This window comes from Chelonoidis abingdonii, chromosome 2 (assembly GCF_003597395.2).
Source record: "Chelonoidis abingdonii isolate Lonesome George chromosome 2, CheloAbing_2.0, whole genome shotgun sequence".
NCBI classification, from domain to species: Eukaryota; Metazoa; Chordata; order Testudines; family Testudinidae; genus Chelonoidis; species Chelonoidis abingdonii.
The window spans coordinates 151,998,277-152,025,992 of NC_133770.1; the positions used below are offsets into that span (position 1 = coordinate 151,998,277).

Sequence of the window (27,716 nt, forward strand, 5' to 3'; positions counted from 1 at the left end):
ATCATCAGCTGGCAAGAGCAAACTGGACAAACGCAGTTGTCCCAAAAAGTGGGTTGCGACCCCTGGAGAGGTGTGGAGGAACGTGTGGGGGGAAGGGGACAAGCAGAAATGCCAGCCCTGACTGTGCGAGAGGGAGGGCTAGGGAGAGCAGCTTGGGCCAGCTTTTCGCAGGCGGGCAGCAGGGGGTCTTGGGCCAGCCCTGTATGCAGGAGGTAGAAGGGGGCTTCAGGCTGGCCCCATGCAGGCAAGAGGTAGGGAGGGCTCGGGGAGGGGCACGTGCCGGCCCCATGCAGTGTCCCGTTTTCCCTTTAAGAAAATATAGTCACCTACCACAAACACACACACACATGTACCAACACATGCAGAGCAGGTGAAAAAGTTGTAGCTGCCAAATACTTCTGAGATAAGTGTGCCACGTGAAACAGCTGTTTCACGGTGGCAAGCGCTGGGAGGAGAGGGAATGCGGTGCACTGGGGGAAAAAGCAGGGCTGGGGTGGGGATTTAGGGAAGGGATCCAATGGGACAGGGAGGGGGCAAGGTTGGGGCAGGGACTTTGAGGAAGGGGTTAGAATGGGGGCGGGGCTGGAGGCAGGGGTGGAGTTGGGGCGAGGGTGGGTTGAGCACCCACTGGTGCCAGGAAAAGTTGGCACCTATGACTCACATGGCATAAGCGTCAACGTAAAAAACCTCCCTACTTTGCAACAGCAAATCAGAAGTGATGTCCATTTTTTGGGTGACTGAGACGTCTGGCGGGTGGAAATGGAATATATCTGTACGGTGTGGGAGCAATTTACATTAACAATGGAGAAAACGTCCACATAATAGTACTGCTAGTTGTGCTGAAGCCCTGGACAATGCAGAGTCAAGTAGTAAGAAACACATGACGAACAGAAAGTTTGACAAAAATTATATTGATTTTGGTTTTATGGAATTTAGGGATGGATGACTGCAATGCGTTGTATGTTTACAAATCCAATCAAATTAAGCAATGAAACCTGCAAAGCTGGAATGACTCCTCCCAACAAGGCACCTAGAGCATAAAAATAAATCCAGAGACTTTTTTCAGCTAAAGAAAGAAGAATACAATTGACAGAAAACTCAAATGACAAACATAACATTGGTTCCTGAAAAGGCACTTTGGATTGCAAAGCCTTAACTGGGATGGTTTAGTTGGTGTTGGTCCTGCTTTGAGCAGAGGATTGGACTAGATGACCTCCTGAGGTCTCTTCCAAACCTAATCTTCTATGATTCTATACTAGACACTCATGGTTTTAACTATGACGGTGCTGGTTTCAACCTCCCCGAATGACCATGCTGTTCTGTGGGGACCTAGGGCAAGGATTCTCCAAAGCCACATCCAGCCAGTTGGAGGGAATAATGAAGGAGGCTTGTGAGCTGGAAGCAGTTTCCGTGCTGGAGTGGGGGAAAGGAGATCCCAAGACGTTAGTCATAGACACCAGGGTCAGAAGGGATGGGTAGAAGCATCTGGTCCATAAGTACAGGGTCATCTGTATCCCAACCTGCTGGGGCTGATGCATGAGTTTAATGAACTGCCATTTTGTAGCCAGCTCCCTGGTGACATAGACGTCCTTTAGGCCAATCCACAGCACACTCTTACGCTGCAGAGTATATTTACCCACAGGCTCTGCACATCCTGTGAGAACCGTTAGGCTCTGTGCAGTATGCTCTTTCGCTCTCGGTTCAACCTGTTTCCTGCACTAGCATTTCTGCCAGCAAACGCAGGAGGAAGCGTGAGGGAGCTCCAGACATCTCCCTCCCAGCTCTGTCCCTCAGCATTGATTCTTGAGAGGGAGAGGTTACTGGAGCCACAGGCCCATGGAGCGGGGGTGTCTAGTTTGGTATCTTGGTGGCCCCACGGCTGGACGAGATTCTCGGCGCTTCAGAGGAGCAGAAGTTTGAGAGGAAAAACAATGTCGGTATTTCTTCCTTCAGCCTCCTGCTCCCTCCCACATCTGCTGTCATCCTCCCCAGCGCTCTGGCACCCCTATGCTCCAGAGGTTTCTGTCTAGGGATCCACCAAACACACACAGGTTATGAAGTGACGACATCTCTGCTGGTTACTCCTTTCTCCCCAAGGGCTCTGAATGGGGGTCTCCTCTGGTCCTCACCTTTCCTCCCCAGGCTGAGCCCAGGGAGACCTGTCCCACCAGGCCCAGGGCCATGGCCTTCCTCCTCAAGTTCTTCCGTTTCGGCACGGAGAAGAAGAAGGCAAAACACTACGAGAACGTGAAGCGAGATGTCAACCCAGAGGACATATGGACAGTGCTGGGGGAGCTGGGGGATGGTGCCTTTGGGAAAGTCTTCAAGGTAAGTTGAGGGGGAAGGACTGGGGTAGACCCAATTGCTAGGCCGAGCTGCGCGGAAGGAAGCCCACCTCAGCACTGCTGTGAAGTGAGCGATCAGCCCAGCTGGGCACAGAGCTAGTCCCGTAGCACGGGGGCCATGTGTTTAGAACTGTCCCAGGTGCATTGTCCATTGCTGAGGCCAGAGATGCGGTGAAGGGGTTTATTCCATTGTCTCTGGTTAGGGTGGCCCAGGAAGGAAGAGACACTTGAGGAGAAATGTCCTATATCACTTCCCGGACTCTCGTGGCCTTTGGTGGGTGGGCTATAGACTGTCACCCCCACATTTGGAGGAGGAGGATACAAATGGGTGACAGGATGGATCCCTGAGCGTAACACTGAACCTCTGGGCCATGGTTTTAAGTAGGGAGTCCTGACTGTGGGTGCCCAGCTAAGACACCTTAAAGGGCCCTGATTTTCAGAGTGCTGCAACCCCCCATCATACCCCCCCTCTCCTGCAAAAATCAGGCCCCTTGAAGGAGGCTCAGGGGCAGCACCCACAATCACTCGTCACTTTTGGAAATCTGGGCTCTGATATTTCCTTCTTACTGTGCTCATATCTTGTACTCCTACCTAAATAATGTGCAATGAGCCATTTCCCAAATTCTCTTTATTGAGCTGATATTCATAAAAAAGCCTCATAATTGAGCTCCTCCATGACTCTCCATAATCCTTCACTAATCTGCATGAAGCCCTGTTAAGTAGCGGCATATTAACGCCTTTGCACAGATAGGGAAACTGAGGCATGGAGGTTCGAGTCCCAGAGCCTGACTCTCAGAGGTGCAAACTCCCCGGTGCTGTCAGTTGTAATCCCGGGAACTCGTTGCTTCTGGAGACCAGGGCCAACATTTCCAAACTTGGGAGCATAAAGCTGGGAGCTGGATGTAATTAGTTGCCCGGATTGCTCGCAGACCCGAGGGAGCTGCGGGGTTCAGAGCACTTGTTTACGAGTCTCGCTATGCCTTCCGCCCTCCAGGTTTGAACATGTTGGTCCACATAGGGTCAGGCTGCGAGCGCAGGTGCCTGCCTCCCCTTGTCCACGCAGCGGGGAGAAATATTTCCATTGGAGGCATGGCTGTGGGCAAAGTGTGGAGGTGGAGGCTGGCAGGCAGGTGAAATATACATCGGTGGGTAATGATCATCATGTAGTGGGAAGGGAGCAGCTTGTCTGGCTCCTCGGTGCAGGACTAGGCCCTGCTGTGTTTTGGAAAGAACTAAGTGAGGGCCTGACCTTGGCCCCTTTATAAGCTCTTGGCTGTGCTACAGAGCTTAGTGGTGGGGGGGTCTATGTGCAGTGAAACCACAGTGCAAAGCATGAGCTCTGAACAGGAAACTGCTGGTAGTGCTGCTGTTCCGTGCCCTTGCAGCACACAGGCCTGGCATATGCGTCAGCAAAGAGCTCAGCGAGGCTACCGGGCCGGTGGCTATGGGAGCTCGGCACGAAACTGGGTTTCCCCGGGGGCAGGATCCCCAGGACAGCACATGTTAGAGGAAAGAGCCCCAAGGGTGGGGTGCTGGAGCCTGAGTCAGGGTGGTGTTTGGAGCCCTCGAGCATGTGTCTGGAAAAGGAAATGGCTCTGCTGGGAGAGGTTTGCACCTATGCTGTCAGAAGTGGCTTCTGATTTTGAGATACTCACCCTCCCCACCTCTGCCCAGGGCCCAGTGCCCTGGCCTGTATCCGACCCTGACAACTGGTGCAAATGCATCTTCCCCTCTCCAGGGTTGGATTTCTTGGCTAGCAACCGCAATGGTTGGAAGGTGGGACCAGGTTGGGCAGGGGAATCCTACTTGCTCCCTGGTGGCCAGTCTGATCTGCGCTGTGACGGCCACTCCAGCCCCTCTGCCAGATCCTGCTCAGGGCCGGCGCTTTCATTTAGCGACTTAGGCAGTCGCCTAGGGCACCAGCATTATGGAGGGGGGGCATTTTGCCAGGGGGGTGGCAGGAGGCTCTGGTGGAGCTGCCACAGTCGTACCTGCGGAGGGTCTACTAGTCCCGCGGCTCCGGTGGACCTGCCGCAAGACCCGCGCGCGGGGCGGCGAAATGGCCCGGCGCCTAGGTTGCCAGAAACCCTGGCGCCGGTCCTGGTCCTGCTCCTGCCTACGTGAGAGTGTTGGGGGTGGAAAATGTGGTGGGGACAAAGATTTCACCTCCCCCCCAATATTTCCATTGCAAGGGCTCCATCTCCTCCCGCTGCCCCTGCTCCGCCCCTCTGAAATGCAGCCTTGGAGTGTTTCTAGACTTGGGCACCCACTCCCAGAAGTTAGCCTAAGATACTAAGCAGAGTGCGGCTGCGGGTGGTTCCCAGCTAGCAGCACAGAGGCCTTTGGAAGGTTTTAATTGACTAGCTGCTGTCCCAGGGACTCCCCTGGCTTTAGCCTTGCTGGCATGCCCCATGCCTGACTTCAGCCTCCCTCCCCCTGCCTCATGCAACACGAGAGAGAAGGCAGAACACCCGCATCTATAGGTTCAAATGCAACAGAGCCAGGTGCAGCAGGAACAGCAGCTGGCATGGAGGCCATCAGTGTGGGCACATGTCCTTGGATGTGTCCTCTTGCCCCTGGGGAGTGGTGTCCGAGCCAGAGCCTCGGCCTCCTCCAGGTTGCTAGATAGTAGTGAGTGCGCCAAGGGTAATGGGGATGGGGGATGGCCAGTAAATATCTGTCCAATTCTCAGTGCAGGGCTATGTATCAAAACAACACGCTTGTTTCCGCACTGGGCTGCAGCAGGTTCCTGGCAGTAGCTGCCATTGGGTTGGAGTGAACTGGTCTGGCCTAGGATCAGAATGCTGCACTGAGGAACCAGGGCCAAGAGAGCACAAACGGAAGCATTAAGAGCCATATGGGAAATTCCACATTGCCTTGAAGCTAACATGCTGTAGGCAGGACATTACACACTGTGGGAACAGTAGGACCTCAAGATCTTGAGGAAAAGAGAACTAAGCTATGCTCTGTCATGGCAAAGCAGCCATGCTTTCCTGCCAGACTTGCTGAGTGCCTTCTTGAAAACACCTTGCAGAGCCAAGGGACTGCACCCCCAGCTGATGCTGCTTCATTGACTTCATGCCTTCTCTGGCAGTCTGTACCAGCTGAGGATGTGGCTCCTGGGACCGCGCTGACTGTCTCTGGGCTTGGTGGGCACTGTGGTTTCTCAGCCAGTCTCTGACCATTGCTCTACCATAAGCATGGCTCTGTGAGTAGTGATGGTGGCACTGGGGTGGTCAGGCCACTGGCATCATAAGCTAATGGAAGGCACAAAGGCGGTCTCTAGGAATGAGGCCCATGAACAAGTGAAATCCATCCATCCTCTCCCAGTTGCACAGAGGAGGGTGGAGATGTTTGGCTGGTGAGTCTTGCCCACATGCTCAGGGTCGGGAAGGAATTTTCCCCCAGGGCAGATTGGCAGAGGCCCTGGGGGTTTTCCGCCTTCCTGTGCAGCGTGGGGCACGGGTCACTTGCTGGAGGATTCTCTTTAAACCACGATTTGAGGACTTCAGTAACTGAGACATAGGTTAGGAGTTTGTTACAGGAGTGGGTGGGTGAGATTCTGTGGCCTGCGTTGTGCTGGAGGTCAGACTAGAAGATCATAATGGTCCCTTCTGACCTTAAAGTCTATGAGTCTATGTTGTTGAACTCTGAGACTCCTTCCTAAATGTGTTCTGCACTTAGACACCAAGTCGCAGGCATCTTGGTGAACATTCTAGGGAGAGGTGTATTATCCCTGTCTGATTTGTCTGGTTGGACCCCCACCCAGCCCTTCGAACACCAACTGCAGTTCTGGGCACCTCACTCCCACGAGGATGTTGCCAGATCAGAGGGACTTCTAAGCAGAGCAACAAAACCAGGGGTGTAGCTACAAAGGTGCAAGCTGTGCCAGGGCCCATGAGGTAATGGGCATCCACCCAGAGGGTCCCCTGGGGAAAGCAGGGCCCACTAGTCCCCCAGAAAAAGGGGGTGGCTGGGATGGTGGCCCCTTTGGCGAGGCCAATCCTGGGCCCCAGGTGTAAGCAGCCAGAGAGACTGTGTGGAAAAGGTGTGTGGGGGGAGGGGTTCGCAGCACCCGGGGATGTATGGAGGGGGCAGAGACATGGCCCTGCTAAAGATGGAGCGCAAGGTAAAAGCATTAGCCGCTTTGCATGGGAAGGGGAGGGGGAGGATGTAAATGGGGGAAAAGAAGGGGAAAGTTGAGGGCCAGATCAGAGCTGGTGGGGAGCTGGTGGAAGGCCCGAAGTGGGGTTGGGGGGAGTAGATCAGAAAGCTAAAAAAATCTGGAGGGATGATTGGGTCAGGGCTGGGGGAGCTGAGGTCTGGCCTGAAGGAAGCTGGACGGGGGTTGAGGGAGAGCTGGGATCTCTTTACTGGAGGGGAGGGAGGGTTGTCGGGGGACCTGGGGATGGGAGGGCTGCGTTGGGGCTGTGGGGCAGCTGGAGTGGAGCTAGGGAGGCTAGGCAGGTGGATTTCAGACTCCAGAAGGGAGTCCCTAACTGAATCTTGCCCTAGGGTCCTCTGGTGCCTCGTTTGGCCATTGAACAAAACTGAACCAGGACCTGGAGGGCGGTGGCTGTGTGGGGAGACGACAAGGCTGGCCCAGCCCCCGGGGAGAGGTGTATCACAGCTATGGGGCAGGGGAGAGGAAATGGTCAAGGGTGTCCACGCTAGGAGGGATGAGCTGTCTGGGAGCAGAAGAGGCTTAGATCCCAGGCAATGGTTCCTTCGCACATGGTACGTCAAGGCTAGTTCAGTGACAGGTACTGGCTGGCTGCAAGGCGCTGGTCGTGCGACCCAGGAGGTCAGCCTGGATGGTCAAAATGGACCCTTTTGGCCTTAAATCAAGGGGGCGGGTCCTCAGTGGGCGTGACCTGCAGCTAGGCCGCTTCCACCAGCTGGGGCTCTGGCCCGATGACTAGATTGTGGAACAGCCTCCGCAGATCTGGTCAGGTCACACAGAGACAGTGTGTTCTAGTAGGTATGTAATGGTGCGGGAGTAGGATCCCAGGGTTCTGGGCCTTGCCGGCTAAGCTTTGGTAGGTCACCCTCCCCACTCTGTGGCAAACAGGGATACAGCTTTCCTGTGTGACATGCTTTGAGACCTGCTGTTAGGCTGGACAAAGCGCTGGGAGGACCCAACCTGGGCCAGCCCCGCTTAGCAGCGTATTGATGGAAGCCAAGACTTGGGGACCTGCCACCTCTGACAGTGCAAACCAGGCGCTGTGCAGTCACTTCCCTGCAGGAAGCTGCTCAGGAGGCACCAGTGATGGGCCGGTGGAAGCAGGGACTCTCTGGAATCACTTCCTAGTGTGGAGGGTTTCATCAGCCCCAGTGTGTGCAGAGAACTGTTACCATAGCAGTGCCGCTTGCCAGCAGCTAGCCAGGCGTCTAGAAGAGCAAGAATCGCTGGTAATTAAGAAACCACAATGACTTCCGCTGGGCCATGAACACGCACCAGAGTGCACATGTCTCAGCTACTCTGCCGTGCTCTGTGCTGAGAGAGCCAAGCCTCGGGGAGGGGAAGGAACAGGGCTGCCCCAAAACTGTGGCCTCCACAGGCAGTTCCAATAGCTCCACGCTCTCCTACACAGCCCAGCTGTGAGGTTTAACGCTGGTGCCGCTGCCGGCTACACCCAGCCTTCTTGGAGCACTGATCTCTCGCAGACGCATGAACTCCAGCAAGGAGAACGCCAACTGGCAAATCCAGCAAACTGCAGCTGCACAGCAGGGACCTGCTGGCAAGAGCCCAGGTGCCCGGAAGAGTTCAAGAGTGAGTCTGACGTTCCGGTCAGCAGCTCTCCACCCTCTGCATGTGTCAGTCACAATTGCTGACTCTAGTGCCAAAAATAATTCTTTGCTGCCTTTCACTCCTCCCAGCCCTGCCGGGTCAGCCCTGCTCTGGGAGAGGGAGCCAAGGCTGGGCAAAATCCAGGCTTGATTCCTTCCTCTACACCTCTGGGTCTCTCCCCTCAAGCACATCCTGAAAGGAGAATTCTCCCCATTCCCAGATGCTAGAGTTAAGGTTGAGACCAACTCACTGTGTAAAGCTTGACCCTTCTGAGTGCTCTCAAGTTTACATGGCTACTCAGGTCGCTTTGAAATTTGGGGTGCCTCATGGAGCCCCAAGTTTTGGTCAGTGATCCTAATTTGGGGCACTTGCCCAAGTGATTTCTGAGCTACAGTGCCCCCCCCAAAACAGCTGTTCTTAAAGTTGACGTTTTGGCAAGTTTTTCTGTGCACGGATAGAGATCAAACCAGGGCTGGGCCTGAGATGGTCGTACCAGTGTCCCAGATGCTTGAGGGCTACCCCAGCAGAGAACATGCCACTCACTGGCTCTGTGGGGGAAACCAAGTTAGTGTTATTACAAAAAAAAGTTTGGGTCTCCACAGACGTGTGCACCAGGCAGTTCTGGCTCATATGCCAATTGGAGAATGTGGACAGTGTGCAGAGAGAGATATTAAGGGAATGTGAGCTCTGCCTTACAGGCCTTGAATAGCTCAAGGGGGACTATTCTAACTGTTAAACCTGTGTGTTGCTTGCTCATTGTCAGTTCAAATCCCTTACTAATCTAAAATGCAAAAAGCTCACTTACCAGATCAGTGGTCAGGGTCACCAGTATGCTTAGATGTTGATAGATGTTTAGCTGCATGTGCGCTTCCCCAGCCCTGCACAGACAGCTCACGCAGCAGACCTCATGTGAACCCCCAAATGACCACAAGATCTGTTAAGGGACAAAGGCACTCCGCTGGGTTTATTGTTGACAAAGCACATTACTAGTATCCCACAGACTCTGCTGGACCACTAATACATGTATGCCCGTAACGATGGACCAGCTCAGTGAACAGCAGGACTTTCCATTCCTCACTAGGCTAGACAAAGATACTTTCTCTGAGATACATCTTTATACCCCAGTACAAACAAGCTAGTACTACCCCTCTGACGTAGTTAGTTACTGCCCCCAGACATAGCAAGTTATCACCCATCTCCTTGTACATGTTGGTTTGATTAAAACATCTGTATTACGTACTGTCATCCTGACCTTATCTTTAGCAGGGGTCAGCGTGTTCTTGTTATCCTCAGGGAATGTTTTTGTACCATCCTTCATATCAGGATGGTCTGGTGCCACATGATATTGGGATGTGTTTGCGTGAGAGCTCTGTGCCTAGCGCTTCTTAGGAATGTGTATTTCTGCAATATCAGCCTGTTCTTGTCAGATTCTGTGAGCAGGTCCTGCCTCTTACCAGGCCTCTGATACAAGGGCTTGTGTCTCAGGCTCTCTTCCTACTACAGGATCTAAATTAGCTGTTATCACTCAAAAAAGAAATCTTGGAGTCATTGTGGAGAGGTCTCTAAAAACATCTGCTCAATGTGCAGTGGCAGTCAAAAAAGCTACCAATCTGTCTCATCGTATATGTAATGTAACACAACTTCCTACCAACTTTTTATGTATATATACCAACTTGCTCGGCAACTCGGGTATTTTCCATCTGGGTCTAGGAGGGCTGGTCTTTCATGCCTTCATGTTGCACCAAGTCTTGTGTATAACTTGCAGGCAGTTTGATGTTGGAGCAAGTGCAAATCCTTCTTGTGATGACAGGAGAAGCCTTGCATGTGGCTGTTGTTGGGCATAGTCTTTTGAGGGTCTATTTTGATCTCAACAGTCAGGTCATTGGCTTGTGTTCCTTCCCTGTCCTGCTGATCAGATCTCAGCAGAGAGTGTGTTGCACCATCCTTCACATCTGTTTATCTCTTGTGTTCGTTGTGCGTGTGCAGTGCAATATATCCTCAGCCAGTGCTGAAACGAGGAGTCATCTGTTCAACGCATGGAGCTTGCTTCCAAGTGCATGTTTGTCCTGAGGAAATGGTCTGATCCTGACAGGATCTGCCACTTGTAGTACGGGGAGGTCTTTAGCTTGTTAGTCATAGTCAACTTTGGCCTTTGCATGTCTTTCTCCTTATGTCTGTTACTCCTTCTAACCCTGCCAGCTATAGTAATGCTGGGGCTATGGGCACCAAGGTACACATGCCTCTTGACATCAAGCCTTGTGCCAGGCTGCTGCTGATTCCTTCTGTTCGCGTGTTCTTCCGCCAAGGAACGATTTGCTGTATGCTTCCTTTGTTTGGTACCGCTTTCTTTAAAAGAGTTTTAGCAAGTTTCACTGTCAGTTCAGCTTTGCCATGTGCTTATCTGTGGGTGATGCTGTGATAGGACTTGTCATGGAGTCTGGAGCTGCTCCCCACAAAGCCAGTCAGGACTCCTCTCCCTTGGAGCAGACTGTCTTCAGGGCAAGAAGCTTCACCTTCCTGGGTCTGACCTTGGAGCATTCAGCATATGCCCCTCCGTGCGCTTCCCCCAGCGATTCCACCCGGGTGGGGTCCTAGAGAAACCAGAGGGTCCTGCATGCACCCCCACTTCGCAGTCAGACGTGACTCTTAGCCAGCCAGTAAAACAGAAGGTTTATTATATGACAGGAATACAGTCTAAACTAGAGCTTGTAGCTACAGAGAACAGGACCCCTCAGCTGGGTCCATTCTGGGGCCCAGAGAGGCAGACAACCCCATCTGCCCTCACTTCCCATCCCCAGCCAGCTTCCAACTGAAACCCCATCCAGCCCCTCTTTCTCTGCTCAGTTCCTTTCCTGGGCCAGAAGGTCACCTGACCTCTTTGTTCTCCCACACCTTTAGCATCCCCTTGCAGGGGGAAGGGCCGGGCCATTAGTTGCCAGGAGACGGAGTGTTGGCCAGAAACTGAGGCACCCACACAGTATTCAGAGGAAACATTAAGAACAGTCCCACTTGGTCACAGGACTGAATTCCCATTGCTGCGAAAATTGCACAAACTCACTGTAAGTAAATTGGGTCCATTGTCTGAAATGGCCCAGTTTGGGGTCCCATGCTCACTGAAGTGCTTCATTGTTGTGTCTGTGATGGTCCCTGTGATAGTTTCTGACAGTTCATCTCATTCCCAGGAGTCTGAGCAGCAGTCTACAACAATGAGGTCGTGTGTGTGATTTGCCGTGAAAAGATCCATCTCTACTTTGCTCCAAGCTCTATGGGGAAGTTGTGCATTTTCACTGTGTATTTTTGTTGCATTTCTCTACCTGTCACAACTGCTCACCAGGTCTCTGATATTCTTGGTCATATTTGTCCAGGATACAGCATCTCTGGCTTTTCCAAGACAGGCTTCGATTATAGAATGACTCTGATGTATTCTTCAGACACCTTCTTGTCAACTGTTGGAAATGGACCATCCTGATTATCACTCCAAAAGTTTTTTTTCCTCCTGCTGATAATAGCCCACCTTAATTGATTAGTCTCGTTATAGTTGGTATGGCAACACCCATTTTTTTCATGTTCTCTGTGTATATATATCTTCCTATTGTATTTTCCACAGCATGAATGCGATGAAGTGGGTTTTAGCCCAAGAAATCTTATGCCCAAATAAATTTGTTAGTCTCTAAGGTGCCACAAGTACTCCTGTTCTTTTATGTTCTCCGTGTTATGATTCAACTCCGTTTATATATGATGCTGTCTTGTACACTCATATCATCTCAGTAGTTTGAATATACTTGAGAGGTAGGTGCAGCTTCTCGCCTAGCATCTGGCCATCCTGACAGAATGGCGGACATGAGCCCTGGTAAATCTGTATAGTTTGTTCTCAGATTCTTTCCAGCTCCTGTCTTGAAACTGGCAGATAACTGTGTCTCTCTGTCTCACATTCTGGTTCAGTGGCTGTAGTTTCCTGTTGCAGGGCTGTTCTGGATAAACAGCCAGCTGCGTCCATCTCAGCCCGTTCCTTGTAGTGTACAGCTAAGCTATAGTTGCAGTTTCAGTAGCCTGTGCTGAAGGCGTTTTGGGGCCGCTAGCAGTGGCTTTTAAAAAATGCTCTCTGGTGGTGTAGAGTCATTGTCTGCTCAAAAGATTTTCCATCCTTGAACACACATGGGAACGGTATTGCAAGACATGTCTTTTCAGTGTGGAAGTATCTTTGGTCCATTGGTGATAGTCACCTGTATGCAAAAACGATGAGCAGTCCCATTGGTAGGATTGATGTACTAAACGTGTCTCACTGGCCTTACATTGCATGGCGGCCTCTTCACGTTTCAGGATGGGAGAGCTGGTCACCAGCTCCTTGAGATGTGTGATTAAGCACTTCCTGAACATCCCTAGATATTTCTCTAGATGTGAGCATGTCCTCATGCTGTAACAGCCCCTGCTGGGAAGCTATCTATGCCATCACTGAGCCACAGCAAGAGAATTGTTCGCTAAGCAGCAGTGACATGAGGGGGTGGCACCAATGGGGCTGAGCGTAGGATGTGACCTGCAGGAGCTTTCTTATTGGTGAGGGTGCACAAGAAGGAAGAACCCAGTTTGACTCTCAGATCCCGGACAGCATTTGCAGGGGCTGCTGTTAGGGAAAATGGCTTTTTACTTGTAGGATGAGCAGATTTGATCTGGAGACACCGTATATGTGAACCCTTCTGTGGTTCCTCTTTGAGCCTTCAACAATTGCCTCCTCCTCCTCCAGTGACAAGTTGTGTGGCTGCTTACACTGTCACTCAGCTCCCTGGAGGACGGACCCAAATTCATTGTAGGAGCTGGGAATCAAGAGTTCACAGCTCAGTGGGGAAGAAATTGACCTTTGAGTTTTTACAGCTTGATAGATACTTTGCATGCCATGCGTGCGCTTTTGAGAGAGTTGCCTTATCAATCAGATTGCTCTGTGTGAGAGTTTGGGTTTGCCCTGTTGCCTGTTTGCTAGATTTCCCCTCTCCCTATAGCTGTGCTGTGCACTACCTGGCTGCCAGCCTCCACTCCAGAAGTGGCTGCATTTCAGTGACACTGAGAGTGTAACATTTGGGAAGTGCTTTGAGATCCTCATATGAAAAGTGCTAAGTAATGTGAACTGAGAGTGCTGGGGAGACTTTCTACTGCTGACCCTCAGCTTCTGGCTGTTGCCAAGGTGGCTGGGCAGGGCTTTCGGTTGATTCATAACTATTTTGCTTTGTACGTGTTAAATCTGTCTCAACAGGCACAGAACAAGGTGACAGGGGTTCTGGCTGCTGCGAAGGTGATTGACACTCAGAGTGAGGAGGAGCTAGAAGATTACGTGGTGGAGATAGACATCCTTGCCTGCTGCGATCACCCAAACATTGTCAAGCTGCTGGATGCACTGTACTGGGACAGCAGGCTGTGGGTAAGCTGTGGGGCAGGCGGGCTGGCCTAACCTCCCAGGGTGGGTAAACTCAGAGCCAGGCATGCCCCAGGCCACGTTCCCTGGTGAGCCTGAGGATGAAAGCTAGAGGGAGGAGTCAAAGCCCTGGAAAGAGCTAACTGGCCCTGCCCACATAGGCAGGTGAATGGGGCCAGTCAGCTGCGTGTTTGATCAGGAAAGCGTTCCCACAGCTCCTTCGCAGGTAACAAAGGAACAGCTACTACCAGGAACAAGTGGTGTCTGCCTCACTCTTGTTGCTGGCCAAGCACACTTCCTACCTCCATAACTTTTCTCTCATGTGCTGCTTTGGGCATGCCCTTTCCCAGGCCTCCGCAGGGAGCGTTCCCAGCGATGCAGCAGCAAAGCTGAAACTGTCGCTAAAGAGGTAGCAGGGTAGGTGTGGACAGAGAAGGGGAAAAGGGGTGGGGCAGAGCATGCGTGGTTCTCTGCTCAAAAGACCATTTAAACATCCACAGGGGAGCAGAGAGACCCCACAAAGGTAACCCCAGGGCATGCGATTTAACAGGAGCTTTAACACAGAATAGATTTTTTTTTTTAAAATGGTTAGTTTAGTAAATAATCAGGCTGCTGCCCCTTGGGCCTGAGCTGGGTGCTACAATTCCGAGCCACGCAGGGTTCTTCCCATTAGCATGAGAAATTGATGCCATGAATCAGGGATATTTTTGGTGTGAACTTGGTTATTTACAAAACATACTCACGGAGCCTGGTTCCCTGAATACAGTAGGAATGAACAGCAGCATGCAGCTCCACGCTCAGGAATTCCCCAGCCTCCCCATCCCACAATCTCTGTGCCCAAGAAGCTCCATCACTCTGCTTCTTCTCAGGGTCACTTACAGAACTCCTCCCACATGCACGCCGGCTGGACCCAATCTCCTAGCCCCTGCATTTGCAATCATTCTGATTGGACTGGAAACTTCCTGTAGGAACCCAACATCGTTGAACCGAAATGTTTCAGAAACAGACTTTTTTCATTCAACATTTCTCATGGGGAAAATGGCGGTTTTGCCACCGGTTCTAGTAGCAATCCAGAGGCAGCAATGGATATTTCTACCAGCCAGCCTCTCAGAAGGGTGGGTGCAGGAATAAGTGAGTAGGTGGGTGGTAGGGATCAGTCTTTTGATGTGACTAAAAGCAGAGATGTAGGAGGGGAGTCTAGGAAAGCTTGGCCTTTGCACTAGTGTCATTGGCACTGCAATGCAATCAGAGCCGAGCAGCAAAGGGGAAAGGTTGAGGCTGTGATGACGATGAAGGAGAGACTAGCAGGTAGGTGAAGCTCTCTGGGTGGGAAGAACAGGGACTCCACCTGGGTGGAGTATACAAGCCAGCGCCCTCTGCTGACGCTGCCCCGCCCCACCCCTGGCACGCTGAGACGGGAAGCTGTGGCATGAAGCTGGCTCTCTGCTCTGACACTCTGCTCTCTCTTCAGATCCTGATTGAGTTTTGCCCAGGAGGAGCAGTGGATGCAGCAATCCTGGGTAAGTATTTTCCTATGCTGAATACGGGACACCTGGTAAAATTACTCGTCTTCAAGCGAGTTCAACGGCAGTCGATCAGAACTATGCAGGACAAACGTTCAAATTAACGTCGAGTTGACTGAGCCCCTGTTAAAAAGAAATACTATGTAGCTGGAGTCTTTTTATTTACTTTCTTATCTTTAAGGCTTTAGGGTTCACAAGGGGAGGGATGACAGCCCCCCCATTCCCTCTCCACAAACACATGGGGAGAGATGACAGACACACACACCCGTACGCCTCTCTCACACAAGGGGGGTGACTGACCGACTCGACTTTCCCTGCCCGGCGCTCTCCACCCTCCATGCCTGGCTTGGCCCCCGGAATGGACTAACCTCTCCTGGTACCTGGGGGGGCATGCAGGATCACACACACTCCCCTCCCGATTTATGCCAGAGTTCACACCAGAACGTGGCCAGGAGCAGTCTTTTGGCACTGTGTGGGAGGTGCTTCCAGCCACTGGGGAGGAGGTGAGGAGGCATGACCTGGCCTGTGCCTTTGCAGAGCTCATCTCTTCCTCCATCCCCCACCCCCAGCTCCCCTGTGTCTGGTAGCTGCTTGTCCCTTCCTGTCCACACAGTGTCGAAAGGCAGCTAACACCTCCAGGCTGCTGCTGGCCACCGACATAACCCAGCCGCTGCCTGTCCCCCTAAGGCTGCATTGTGCACTAAGGCCCAGGGAACCGGACTGCAGGGGCTTCAGGGAACCCAGCCCAAGAGGTGGCTCAGCAGGGGAGGTTTCCTGGGGGATGCAGCTGCCCCGTGATCCCTGGAAGCAGGACCCAGGGTGGAGGGGAAGAGGGTGCTAAGCCCCTGCCCTGGGGGCTGCTGTGGAGCCTGCAGGTACAGGGCATGAACAGGCTGGAGAAAACTTCTCTCTCTCCACACACACCCCCAGCACTCTACAGCTTGGCTGAGGGGCAAGGAGGCTTCCCCGTGCCAGCACTGTGTGGGGCTTTGGCACGTACAGGCTTGGCTTTTCCTGGCCAGCACCCCAGGCCAGAGGGTCATGGGCTTTCCCAGGGCGCCGGCCCAGCCAGAGGCAGTGGGGGAAGGGAGGAGCCAGCTGGCCAGGCTGCTGGTGAGCTGAGCGCTCTGAGCAGGGGCTGGTTCTCTGCACAGCACTGGGAGCAGGATGCTCCCCGCCGTGGGGGATATGGAGGAGCAGCATGGCTAGGGGGGCAAAGGGGCAAAGGAGGGAAAGGACAGTGAGAGGGGGAGCAAGTAAAGGGTGGATGGATGGGCAGCAGAGGTGACACGTAACTGGCTGCTGTGTGGCACTTTCCCACACTCATCAGCCATCGCCAGCCGGAAATGGGATGTGGCGTGGGGCCCTGCTGGCCAAGAGCCAGCACGCAGCAGGGCTGTGCCCACAGACCAGCATCTCCACCCTGCCACCCGCCTTACACACCCACACTCATCATTGGCCACTGGACCCCTGCTGGTGGATGGGCGACTGGTGAGCAGGAATCTGGACAGAAGCAGGAGCCACCAGTACTGATAGGGGGAGATAGAATATACAGGACAATTTGCCTGTTTTTAAGAAAAAGTTGAGACACCAGCATAAGGGCTTAAATACAGGATTGTCCCTTTAAAAGGGTCCCCAGGTAAGTAAATATTCTCCTGGCATCTGTCCTGGGGCCTGTCTACACAACCACATAGTACATGCAAGTGTTGTCAGTTGGCTTGCATGTGTGTGTTCTTTCCATGTGCCAGCCAGCTCTGCGCAGACAACTGGCTCAGCAGACTGCAGCAGTACTTCCAGGGTGGTTAAGTGCTAGATGCTGGAATGTCATTGCCTTGGTAACGGTGTTTAGGCTGCCCAGTGCTTCTGTCCTTGGAGCTCCGATGTCATGAGCAGATAGTGCAGCGTGTTAGTTCAACAGGCCTCGATGTTACTCCTAAAGAAAGAGCACAAGCATGGTCTGGTGGCGAAGGTGCTCGGACAGGTTTATTGTCAACGAAGCACAGGGTCAGTGTCTACAGTTACACTAACACATGTCTGCTTGTTATAATGGACTTGGCTCAGTCAGTGGTGGGACTTTCCACTGCCCCCTTGGCTGGACAAAGAATTAAGGCGAAGTACCTGATATTTATAGGCTGAGACAAACAACTGGAATACACAATTTACACACCGCCGAAGATGTTTCATGACATCTGCCTGTTACTTCCCATTGTTCCTGGTATCTTGGACAAAACAGCCCTATCCGTTGTTTCGTCAAACCATCTAAGCTTGTACTAGATTGGCCTGTATCTGCACTGGCTGGGCTATAGTGACGTAAATCGCTAGCAACAACTGTGCCAAGTTCATCTCCTGACAGTGAACTTGAGAGCAGCTGGTTTAATCCATGGCCTGACTTTGGTTCACAGCCTCTGGTTCCGGCCTCAGATCTTGTCCCAGGCCCAGTGCTCCAGGCCCTCTCAAGGTGCTGTAGGGATGTTCTAGTGCATGGCAGCAGGGTTCACGCAGACCTTTAGTACACAGCAGGCCAGCAGAGCGCAGATTTACACCCCAGCTTGCCGCCAACTCAATGTTTGTATACACAAGCCCCTGAATTCCCCTTTCCCCCTCCAGTGTGATATTCATCCCCAGCCACATCCCCCAGCCATTGACAGCTAGGATTTGTGTCACCAAATCCCAGACAGGGCGAAAATGCAAGTGTGCTTTGCACTAATTAGAGCCCTTTTCAGCCCCAAGCTTCCTGCTCCTTACAACATCTCACAACAGCCCTGGAGCACCCTCCCCATTTGACAGATGGCTAAACTAAGGCACAGAGACAAGAATGGCTTGTGGTTAAGGCTGGGACAGGGATGTGGGCTCTATGGCTGAAATTCCTGTCTCGCTGCAGGCTCCCTGTGACCTTGGGCAAGTTGTGCTGTGCCTCAGTTTCCCCCCATGTCTGGCTGTCTATTGAGAGCGCAGGCTTTTTGCGGCAGGGCCTGGCTTTGGCTCTGTGGCTCTGCAGTGCCTGGAGAATGGGACCCTGATCCCAGATGAAGTCCCCATCCCTGGTGAGGTACTAGCTTAGTGCCCGTACTAATTGGGCCAACCGTAACCCCAGACCTGAACCTGTCTCTGTGTCTCCCGCTGTGCCCCATGCCCATGGCACTGTGGGGCTTTAGCTACTACACTAACTCCCCAGAGGTGTCTCTGATTGCAGAGCTGGAGAAGGGTCTGACGGAGGAGCAGATCCAAGTGGCCTGTAAGCAGATCCTGCTGGCTCTGCAATATCTCCACAGCTGCAAGATCATCCACAGGGATCTGAAGGCTGGGAATGTTTTGCTGACCTTGGAAGGAGATGTTAAGCTGGGTGAGACTGTGGGGAAGAGACGTGGGTGGGCTGAGCGTGGGGTCTGTCATGTGTTCAGTAGCAGTCAACACCCCAGTATCCTGCTCTGGCTGGAGTACAGGGAGCTGCCTGTGCCATCTTTCCCCAGTGCTTGTGAAATATACAGGCAATAGGTTCAGTCCTGTTCTCCTCACAGTAAGTGGATGAGGTTGGTCAGCCTTAACTTGGGTTTGGTGTAGACCCATTGGGGTATCCTGGCTCATTACGTTTGCTGGGGCCTCAGCCTTGCCCATTTCACTTCATTTACACAGACATTACATATGTTTTGGGGAGCCCCCTGAGCTCAGGGCCCCAGTACAATGGTTCCTCCTTCCTCCTCCCTCATTAGCTGTTGGTGTTTCAGCTATTAACCTGGTCATTATTAGCAGCAGTCCATGGGGAGGGGGAAAGAGGGGAGTGGATTCTGTGTCCTTTGTAAGGAGGTTTGCGAGGCTGGTTTAATAGCACAGCCCAAATATTCAGGAGGGAGGAGATCTTCATAGCCCTCATCCCCCTGCACCCTAATCCTCTGTCCCAGCCCTGAGCCCCCTCTTGCATTACGAACCCCTCATCCTCAGCCCCACCCAACAGCCCTCACACGACACCCCAACCCTCTTCCCTAGCCCTGAGCCCCCTCCCATACCCAAAACCCCTCAGCCCTCACCCCTGTACCCCCTTCTATCCCCAAACTCTCTCCCAGAGCATTCACCCCCTCCTCCTTCACACACACACCCTCCTGCACCCAAACTCCATCCCAGAGCCTGCACCCCTCAGCCCCCCTGCACCGCCATCCTCTGCCCCAGCCCGGAGCCTGCACTCAAACTCCATCCCAGAGACTGCACCCCAGACCCCCTCCCCCATCCAAACTCCATCCCAGAGCCTGCACTCTGCACCCCTCCTGCTCCCTCACCCCCAGACCAGACCCTGCACCCCAGACCTCCTCCCCCACCCAAACTCCCTCCCAGAGCCTTAGGCAGGTCGGGGGCGGAGTTGGGGGTGGAGTTTGGGGGGAGGCAGGTTCTGGCCACCACCAAAATTTCTAAAAAGCTGCCACCCATGGTTAGGAGTGTGAAAAAATCCTCTCCCAACCAACATAGCTGTGCCAGCAAAAGCCCCAATGTAGACACAGTTATGCTGGCAAAACTGTTCTTTTGCCAGCTGGCATAGCCTATTTCCTTTGGGGAACTGGTATAAACTATACCAGCAAAAGGACTCTTGTTGCCAGCGTAGCTTTCCTGGTAGAGGTTCCTCTCTAGGGTAGACAGGTCTTACTGTAACTAGAAGAAGTTAAGAGCCTTCGGGTTCTACTGTATGACGCATTCCATTGAATTATCGGCAGGTGATATAGGGCACAGCCAGCCAGGTGCACCATATTCCCAGAGCGGCTGTAGCAGGGGGCTGTGCAAACCTGGGGTCACACTCTTGCCAGGGCCGCCTAGAGGATTCCGGGGGCCTGGGGTGTTCAGCGGCAGGGGCCCTCATTTTGGTGGTAATTCAGCGGTGGGGGGCCTTTCCATTCTCGGACCTGCCACCAAAATGCCCCGAAGACCTGCGGCGGGAACCCCCCGCCGCCGAATTACCACCAAAACAGGACCCACCACCAAAGTGCAGCCGGGTCTTTGGCAGTGATTCGGCAGCAGGGGGCCCCCGCCGCAGGTCTTTGGGTCACTTCGGTGGCGGGTCCCAGAATGGAAGGGCCCCTGCCGCCGAATTACTGCTGAAGACCCAGCTGCACTTCGGCGGCAGGTCCAGCTTTGGCAGTAATTCGGTGGCGGGGGGTCCTTCTGTCCCGGAGCGGAAGGACCCCCCGCCGGCAAAGACCGGGAGCGGAAGAAGCTCTAGGGGCCCGGGCCCCGCGAGACTTTTCCGGGACCCCAGAGTGAGTGAAGGACCCTGCTCTAGGGGCCCCAAAAAACTCTCGTGGGGGCCTGGGGCAAATTGCCCCACTTGCCCCCACCCGGAGGCCCTGACTCTTGCTGGGCTGCATGCTCAGCTGACATAGCTCCACCAGCAGCAGTGAAGTGACTGAAGTCAGCAGAGTTGTGCCATGCCCCTGTGTTATGGAGTTACGCCCACAGAGAGTTCGGCCCTGGAGACAGTAAAACCACCCACGCATAGTCACTGATTGTCTTCTCTTCTCTTTATGATGTAGCTGATTTTGGAGTCTCTGCCAAAAACTCCCAAACCCTGCAGCGACGGACATCCTTCCTTGGGACACCATACTGGTATGTGCAAACACTGCCTGAGAACAGCAGGGCATTGTGGGTAATGTGGGAACACAGTTCTTTTGTACTGGCCTTTGGAGCCTGTGGACAGAGTTTTCTGGATGTGTAGCAGATGGATTTCTTCATCAAGTAGTTGAAGTACCTACGAGAGGGGATGCCATTTTAGATTTGGTTTTGGTGAGTAGTGAGGACCTCGTAGAAGAAATGGTGGTAGGGCACAACCTTGGTTCGAGTGATCATGAGCTGATTCAAGAGAGGAGATGAGAAATAATAATAGTGAAAAGTGCAAGGTCATGCACTTAGGGATTAATAATAAGAATTTTAGATATACCGTTGGGATGCATCAGTTGGAAACGACGGAGGAGGAGAAGGACCTTGGGGTATGGTGATAGCAGGATGACTATGAGCCGCCAATGTGATATGGCTGTTAAAAAAAGCAAATGCCGGTGTTAGGATGCATCCGGCGAGGTATTTCCAGCAAGGAGAAGGAGGTGTTAGTGCCTTTATATACGGCGCTGGTGAGACTCCACCTGGAATATGTGTGCAGTTTCTGGTGTCCCATGTTTAAGAAGGATGAATCGCAACTGGAACAGGTTCAGAGACGGGCTACTAGGATGACCGAGGAATGGAAAATCTGCCTTATGAAAGGAGACTCAAAGAGCTTGGCTTGTTCAGCGTGGCCAAAAGAAGCTCGGGGGGATATGCTTGCTCTATAAAATATATCGGGGATTAACGTTAGGGAGGGAGAGGAATTATTTAAGTTTAGTACTAATGTAGGCACGAGGACGAATGGTACAAATGGATATTAGGAAGTTTAGACTTGAAATTAGACGAAGGTTTCTAACCATTAGGAGTGAAGTTCTGGACGGCCTTCCGATGGAACGTAGTGGGGCAAAGACTTATCGGGCTTTAAGACTAAGCTTGATAGTATATGGAGGGGATGTTATGATGGGATAGTTTAATTTGGGCAATTGATTTTGGATTTTCGGCAGATAAGTCTGCTCGATGGTCTGTGAGGGATATTGGATGGGATGGAAACTGAGTTACGCAGAGATCTTTCTTGGGTGCTGGTGGTGAGTCTGCCCACATGCTCAGGGTTTAGCTGATCGCCATATTTGGGGTCAGGAAGGATTTCCTCCAGGGCGGATTGGCAGAGGCCCTGAGTTTTCGCCTTCCTCTGCAGCAGGGCATGGTGCTTGCTGGTGATTCCCTGCAGCTGAGGTCTTCAAATCTCAATTTTGACGATTTGATTTCAATAACTCAGTCATGGGTTCGGGGTTGTTATAAATGTGTATGGGTAGGGTTTTGTGGCCTGCCTTGTGCAGGAGGTCAGACTAGATGATCATATTGGTCCCTTCTGACCTATGAGTCTATGAGACATGGTGGCAGATCAGAAATGCTCTGTATGGTACATAATTTCAGCAAAAAGTGGCTTTTTGTTTAAAAGGATAATGTAGCAGAAAAAAGGGTTCTGGATGAAAAATCAGCAGCTGAAAACATTTTGGTAAAAATTGTTGGCTTTTGGTAAAAACTTGCTTGTTAATTTTGAAAAACGCTTTTTTTAAAAACTGAAAATGGTTTTCAGAAAACAATTTTTGTCTGTTTCTGAGTCTGGCTTTTCCTTGAAAAATGTGAAACGTTTCACAGGCAATTTTGACCAAACAGAAACAACAATTTTTTCCCCATAATAAATTCATGGCCTTTTGACCAGCTCTGGGAGGTGCAGGATGTGGTGAATTTCAGCTGCCCGAAGAGATTGGGATGGCATCTGCAGCCTTGGGGAGAGCGCAGAATGAGCATAGCTTGTGGCCCTGAGCATGGAAATGGGGCATCCCACAAGGAACCACCTCACCTTGGCAGATGCCCCTGTCCCTTCTCTCCTCACTTTAGGAGACCCCTGGCACCCACTCATGGCACAGATACTGTCCCCCAGCTGGGCAGGGCTGGATAGGACTCCATGCAGAACACATCCTGATTTTTGTGCCACTTCCAAGACAGTCTGACATTCTCGTTGTTTGCTGCTGTACTGGGACTGGTGACAGCAAATGCTCAGGGAGATGCTGATGGGGAAACCCATGTGTGCACCGGGGCAGAGGTCATTGTGAGCTCATCTCTCTCCCTGGGCGCAGGATGGCTCCAGAAGTGGTGCAGTGTGAGACTTCAAAGGAGAACCCCTATAACTACAAGGCTGACATCTGGTCCCTGGGGATCACCCTGATCGAGATGGCTGAGATGGAGCCCCCCTACCATGAGCTGAACCCCATGAGGGTGCTGCTGAAAATCTCCAAGTCCCAGCCACCCACCTTGCGCTGTCCCAAGCGATGGTGAGTCCATTGACCAGGGAACCCTGACACATGTAGTGCTGGGAACCCACCTCCACGGTCACAACCGTGATTTACAAGGGTGCTCACCTCCAGTGATTCCCAAACTGCATAGACATGCAGCACCTCTGGGTGGGCACCAGCATGCAAGTGGGAGGAAGGAAAAGGTTGGCCACCAATACTGGCGTGAACCTTGACTCTTACTAAAAATGCCTGGAGGCTTTTGCTGTCCATACACAGCAGTCAGGGCTCCGCTCACAAGGCCCTTAAATAGCAAGGGATCCAGCTGTCCTCCCGGGAAGGATGAAGGGCTGAACCCCCCATCTGGAGCTTTGAACCCATAGATCCAGGGAGCAGAGCTATGGCAAACCACAGCCTGGGGCTTGGTACAGCATTGCTTGGGCACAGAGCCAAAACAAGTGCAAGGGATGTGGCCAAGATCATGCAGTGAATCAGTGGCAGAGCTGGGATTAGACTCTAGGAGTTCCAGCTTCTGGGCCACTTCTTAGCCATAAACTGGGCCTTCTTCCCACCACCTGCCTAGGCTTAAAGAGGGGTCCTGGGCTGGGCTGCCTGGGGGAGCACAGAGCTAAAAGCAGAGTTCAGGGGCCGAGCAGCACGGAGGAGTTTTCGCCTCTTCAATCCATCGCTGTGTCCTGCAGGTCGGAGGAGTTTAAAGACTTTCTGAGAAAATCGCTGGAGAGGAATCCTGAGGTCCGGTGGTCAGCCAGCCAGCTCCTGCAGGTGAGACATCCCCCCGTGGCCACATCCTCACAGGACAAGGGCAGGGGCAGGGGCAGGGACTGGGGTGGGAGGGGAGGGGAGTTTCCTGTGTTACCTTGTGCCCTCTTGTGTCCCAAAGAACCCCTCACTTCCCTCAGCAGCGAAACTCAGGTTCCCACCTGCACGTTCGGAGCTCCCACCAAGAGGTGCATGTAGGACAGCTGGGCTCTGCCCCCTGGCCAGTCTGGCACACAGAGACTGTCTCTGTGGAGATCTGCACCTTATGATCCCTTGCTTCCCCTCAGCACCCCTTCGTGGCAGAGGTGTCGGAGAAGCGGCCCCTGCGGGAGCTGATTGCAGAGGCCAGGGCAGAGGTGATGGAAGAGGTGGAAGAGGAGGAGGAAGAAGGACATGTCTTATCAGTAAGCAGCAACTGAAGCTCATTGTCATTTCCTAGAGGCCAGGCTGGCTCCCCCCAAGGGGGGGCTGTGCAGGAAGGGGAACATCAGTGATCATGTGGCCTGTGGCATGAGGCTGCCTGCCCCTCAAACAACCCCTGCTGGGCCCGGTGTGACATGGAAGTGGGGTGGGGCCAAGCATGCTGTGGGGGGGCAATAGCAGCGGTGGGGCCGGGCATGCTGGGAGGCGCCATAGTGGGGGTGGGGCCAGGCATGCTGGGGGGTGGGGGGCAATAGCGGAGGTAGGGCCGAGCATGCTGAGGGGGGTGATGGTGAGTGGGTAGGTGGGGCCAGGCATGCTAGGGGGGGAATGGTGGGTGGGGCTGGGCATGCTGGGCGAGGCCCAGGCATGCTGGGGGGGTATAGTGTGGGTGGCACCAGGCATGCTGGGGCTTGAATGGTGGGTGGGTGGGCCAGGCATGCTGGGGGGGAGTGGGTGGGACCGGGTATAAGGGGGGGGAAGTGGGCGGGACCTGGCATGCTGCAGGGGAGAGTGGGTGGGACTGGGTGTGTGTGGGAGGTGATAGCAGGCAGGGGGTTGGGCCTCAGCTCTCCCTGTGCTTGGCTGTCACCTGTCTCAGCAGGGGGGACGTTCCATAGGCTGTGCTGCATGGACGGTGCTCGGGTGTTTCCTGCCTCCCTGGCCGGCCATTCTGGATCAGGTGATGCTCTGAGCCAGGTCCTTGGTGGTATCAGCTGGAACAGCTCCATTGATTTCAGTGGCACCAGCTAAGGATCTGCCCCAAGGGATCCTCCGGGTTAGACAGGGTGGATTTCATAAGGTTGCCGTTTAGATTTGGGTGTTCGACAAGAGACTGCAGCTATCTCCTAACCTTTCTCCTCCTCTTGATCCAATAGCCACACCATGACCACAAAGACTCCTTCTACAAGCAGGAAACGCCGCCCCAGCCCAGTCAGAACCTGGACGGGAGGGAAATGCAATCCCTCCCCAGAGCAGGAGCTGGCAGGGAGATGGACATGATGGCCCAGCCAGCCAGCCAGCCTGCTCTGCCAACGGAGGAGAGCAAACGGGAAGAGCAAATGGGCTTGCCAAAGAATCAGACCGGGAGCCCTCTCCCTGCTGGACAGCCTGAGTTCCAAGGACCTGGGGTCAACCCCAGTGTCCAGGGGGGCTCCATCCCCGATGGTCCCCAGATGAGGGCAAAAAAAACATCCGACTTCCTGAAACAAATGAGGCGAAAGTCCGCACCCATGTTTGCAGCTTCCCGGGAGCTGCGCGGCTCCATGAGGCTCCCCTCCCGGAGGCCTGCCGACATCCTGAAGCTGATGAGACGCAGGTCGTTCTTTGGTGGGTTGAAGTCACAAGAAAATGCCAGGGAACAAGGTGGGATCAGTGGAGAGCCAGTGGTGCATACAGTCAGTGGGAAAGATCAGGGCGAGGAGCAGTTGCCTTCATGTCCTGAACCTCAGCCATGTGTGGGGCTGAAGGAGACAGCACCAGATCCCTTCTGCGCAGCACCACTCAAACCAGAAGCAGAAAAGGACTTTAAAGGGAACCATGAAAAGGGGCCCAGCCCTCTAGATAGCCCAGCCCAAGCAAGAGAACTTTGTACTGGGCTAAATCATTTAGCACCATCTAAAGATCCAATAGAAGGGCAAGAGGTGGAAACAGAAGAAGCAGAAACTGCTGATGATCAGGCCAAGCCTGTATTGGGAGAAACTCAGGCAGGTTTTGAACTCCCTGACTCAAACATAACAGACAGAGTTTCCTCCACAGAAGCAGAAAGTCAACAGGCAGCTGTAGGCCTGGAGGACAGAACCCAGACATGCCCCACTTTGCTGTCAGTGAGAAATATGGAAAACCTATCAAATAGCGATTCTACTAGTAATTTACTGGCTCTGCAGGAATGCACAAGAGCAACTAAGTGGGACTTGTCTGAAGGCTCAGCTGGGATGGGAGAAGGGCAGACCGTGGATGAGAATCCTCCCCCCAGTTCCTGGAAATGGAGGAGTCAGGGTGAAAGGACAGAGGAAATACGACGTCTAGGCAAGAAACATTACCTGGATTGTGCATCTGTGAGCAGCCCTATTGCAGACCTGGACGTGAGTGAGGGTACACGACTATTAGCCGCTCTTGACCTTTGTCAGACTAGTACTAAAGTTCTGAGCATCAAAGAATCCTTGAGACAGCTCCAGCCCAAAGGTGCTGGAGCGTGTACAGATAAGGAAGTGAGAGGGGTTAGATTACAGACTGAAAATTGCTCAAATGGAGCAGAAGCACAAGAAGGTGGAAGCCCAGAGACTTCTGGGGAGCTAGCAGAGCAGACACACTGTGAAACTGAGAATGAAACACTCCCCAAGAAATTAGAGCAGAGTGGTGAGAATTGGCAGCAGGCAGAAACCTTCTCAGTAAAGAATGAAGCAGGAGACATGGAGAACGCGGATGAAAACACAAAGGTGGGATCAGCAACCTTAGAAGAACCGTGTTGTATGGGAGAGATTGCAGTGACTGAGAATGGAGAGAACAATACAGTGGTCGCTCGCTCTGCTAGGGACACAGTGGTTCCAGCCAATGAGGAAACAGGGAAGAATGAGGAAGAAACTATAGACAACAATATAAGGGATCATTTAAATGAAGATCAGCATTCAGGGGCAGACACCTCCCCCACATTGATCATGGGGTCAGCGCATGAGGAGTCAGAAGGAGATATTGTAAACAAGGTTGTAGAAGAGCATTTAAAGGGAGACCAAAATTCAGTGATGGACACATCCAGTCAGGAGATACTGGTACCAGCAAGAGAGGAAGCCCAGGAAGGCAGCATAGAAAATATAACACTTGGTCATTTAAATTTAGAGGATCAAAACCCAGTGGTGGATACCTCCCCCAAGGAGAACCTAATGCCAGCTAAGGCACACACAGGGGAGAAAGTGGAAGACACTGCAGACAACCCTAGGGGTGGCCCATTAAATGTTGTTGAGAACAGAGACCATGAAGCTAGGGGAGATGGAAATGGTAGAGAAACAGCAAAGGAAGAGAGACACCCACCCGGAGAAGGTCTGGCAGTGGCTGTTCTGTGTCCAGAGGGGGCCTCAGGGGATGGAGCTGGAAAAGAAGAGAGAAGTGCCCCCCTGGAGAATGGAGCAGAACTGGAGCCCCAGGGGGAACCTATTGGGCATCCAAAGGTAAGGAAGAATGTTAGCTTTGCTGAGGCACCCCTGGGCTGGCCTGCCTCCCTGAAAGAGGCAGCTAATGGAGGAGCAATGAGAAATGGAAAAGATCCCAGTGGTAAGGGCGATTCGACCTTAAATGATGGTTTAATACACAACCAAGAAGAGACGCCAACTTCACCAGGCAATACAGAGTTTGACACGCACCGCCACCTTCCTTCAGCAAGGCTGCAGACCCTGCGCTGCGCACAAGACATGTCACAGGTAGGCTGGCTCAACACGTGAGACTAGAATGCTTTGTACATGGGGGTGGGATGCCAGGGTCTGGGGTGTGGGGCCTTTCATCTCTAGGGCTGTCTCAGGGCCTGGCTGGGAGGCTCTTAGTCCTGTAGTCATACCCAAAAAACCCTCCTACCCACCTGGCCCCACACAGACC

At 52.9% G+C, this 27,716-nt stretch overlaps 1 protein-coding gene across 1 annotated transcript in view; it reads left to right on the forward strand.

Annotated features, from left to right (window-relative positions):
• Positions 1-1,954: 1,954 nt before the first annotated feature.
• Positions 1,955-27,716, forward strand: part of LOC116815243 (uncharacterized) — a 47,894-nt gene continuing 22,132 nt past the window's right edge. The window contains exons 1-9 of the mRNA XM_032763414.2: positions 1,955-2,328; positions 13,382-13,546; positions 15,012-15,060; positions 18,257-18,406; positions 20,577-20,649; positions 22,779-22,973; positions 23,633-23,714; positions 23,999-24,115; positions 25,010-27,544. Coding sequence (XP_032619305.1) covers positions 2,182-2,328; positions 13,382-13,546; positions 15,012-15,060; positions 18,257-18,406; positions 20,577-20,649; positions 22,779-22,973; positions 23,633-23,714; positions 23,999-24,115; positions 25,010-27,544 — 3,513 coding nt within the window. The 5' untranslated portion in view covers positions 1,955-2,181. The remainder of the gene's footprint in view (positions 2,329-13,381; positions 13,547-15,011; positions 15,061-18,256; positions 18,407-20,576; positions 20,650-22,778; positions 22,974-23,632; positions 23,715-23,998; positions 24,116-25,009; positions 27,545-27,716) is intronic.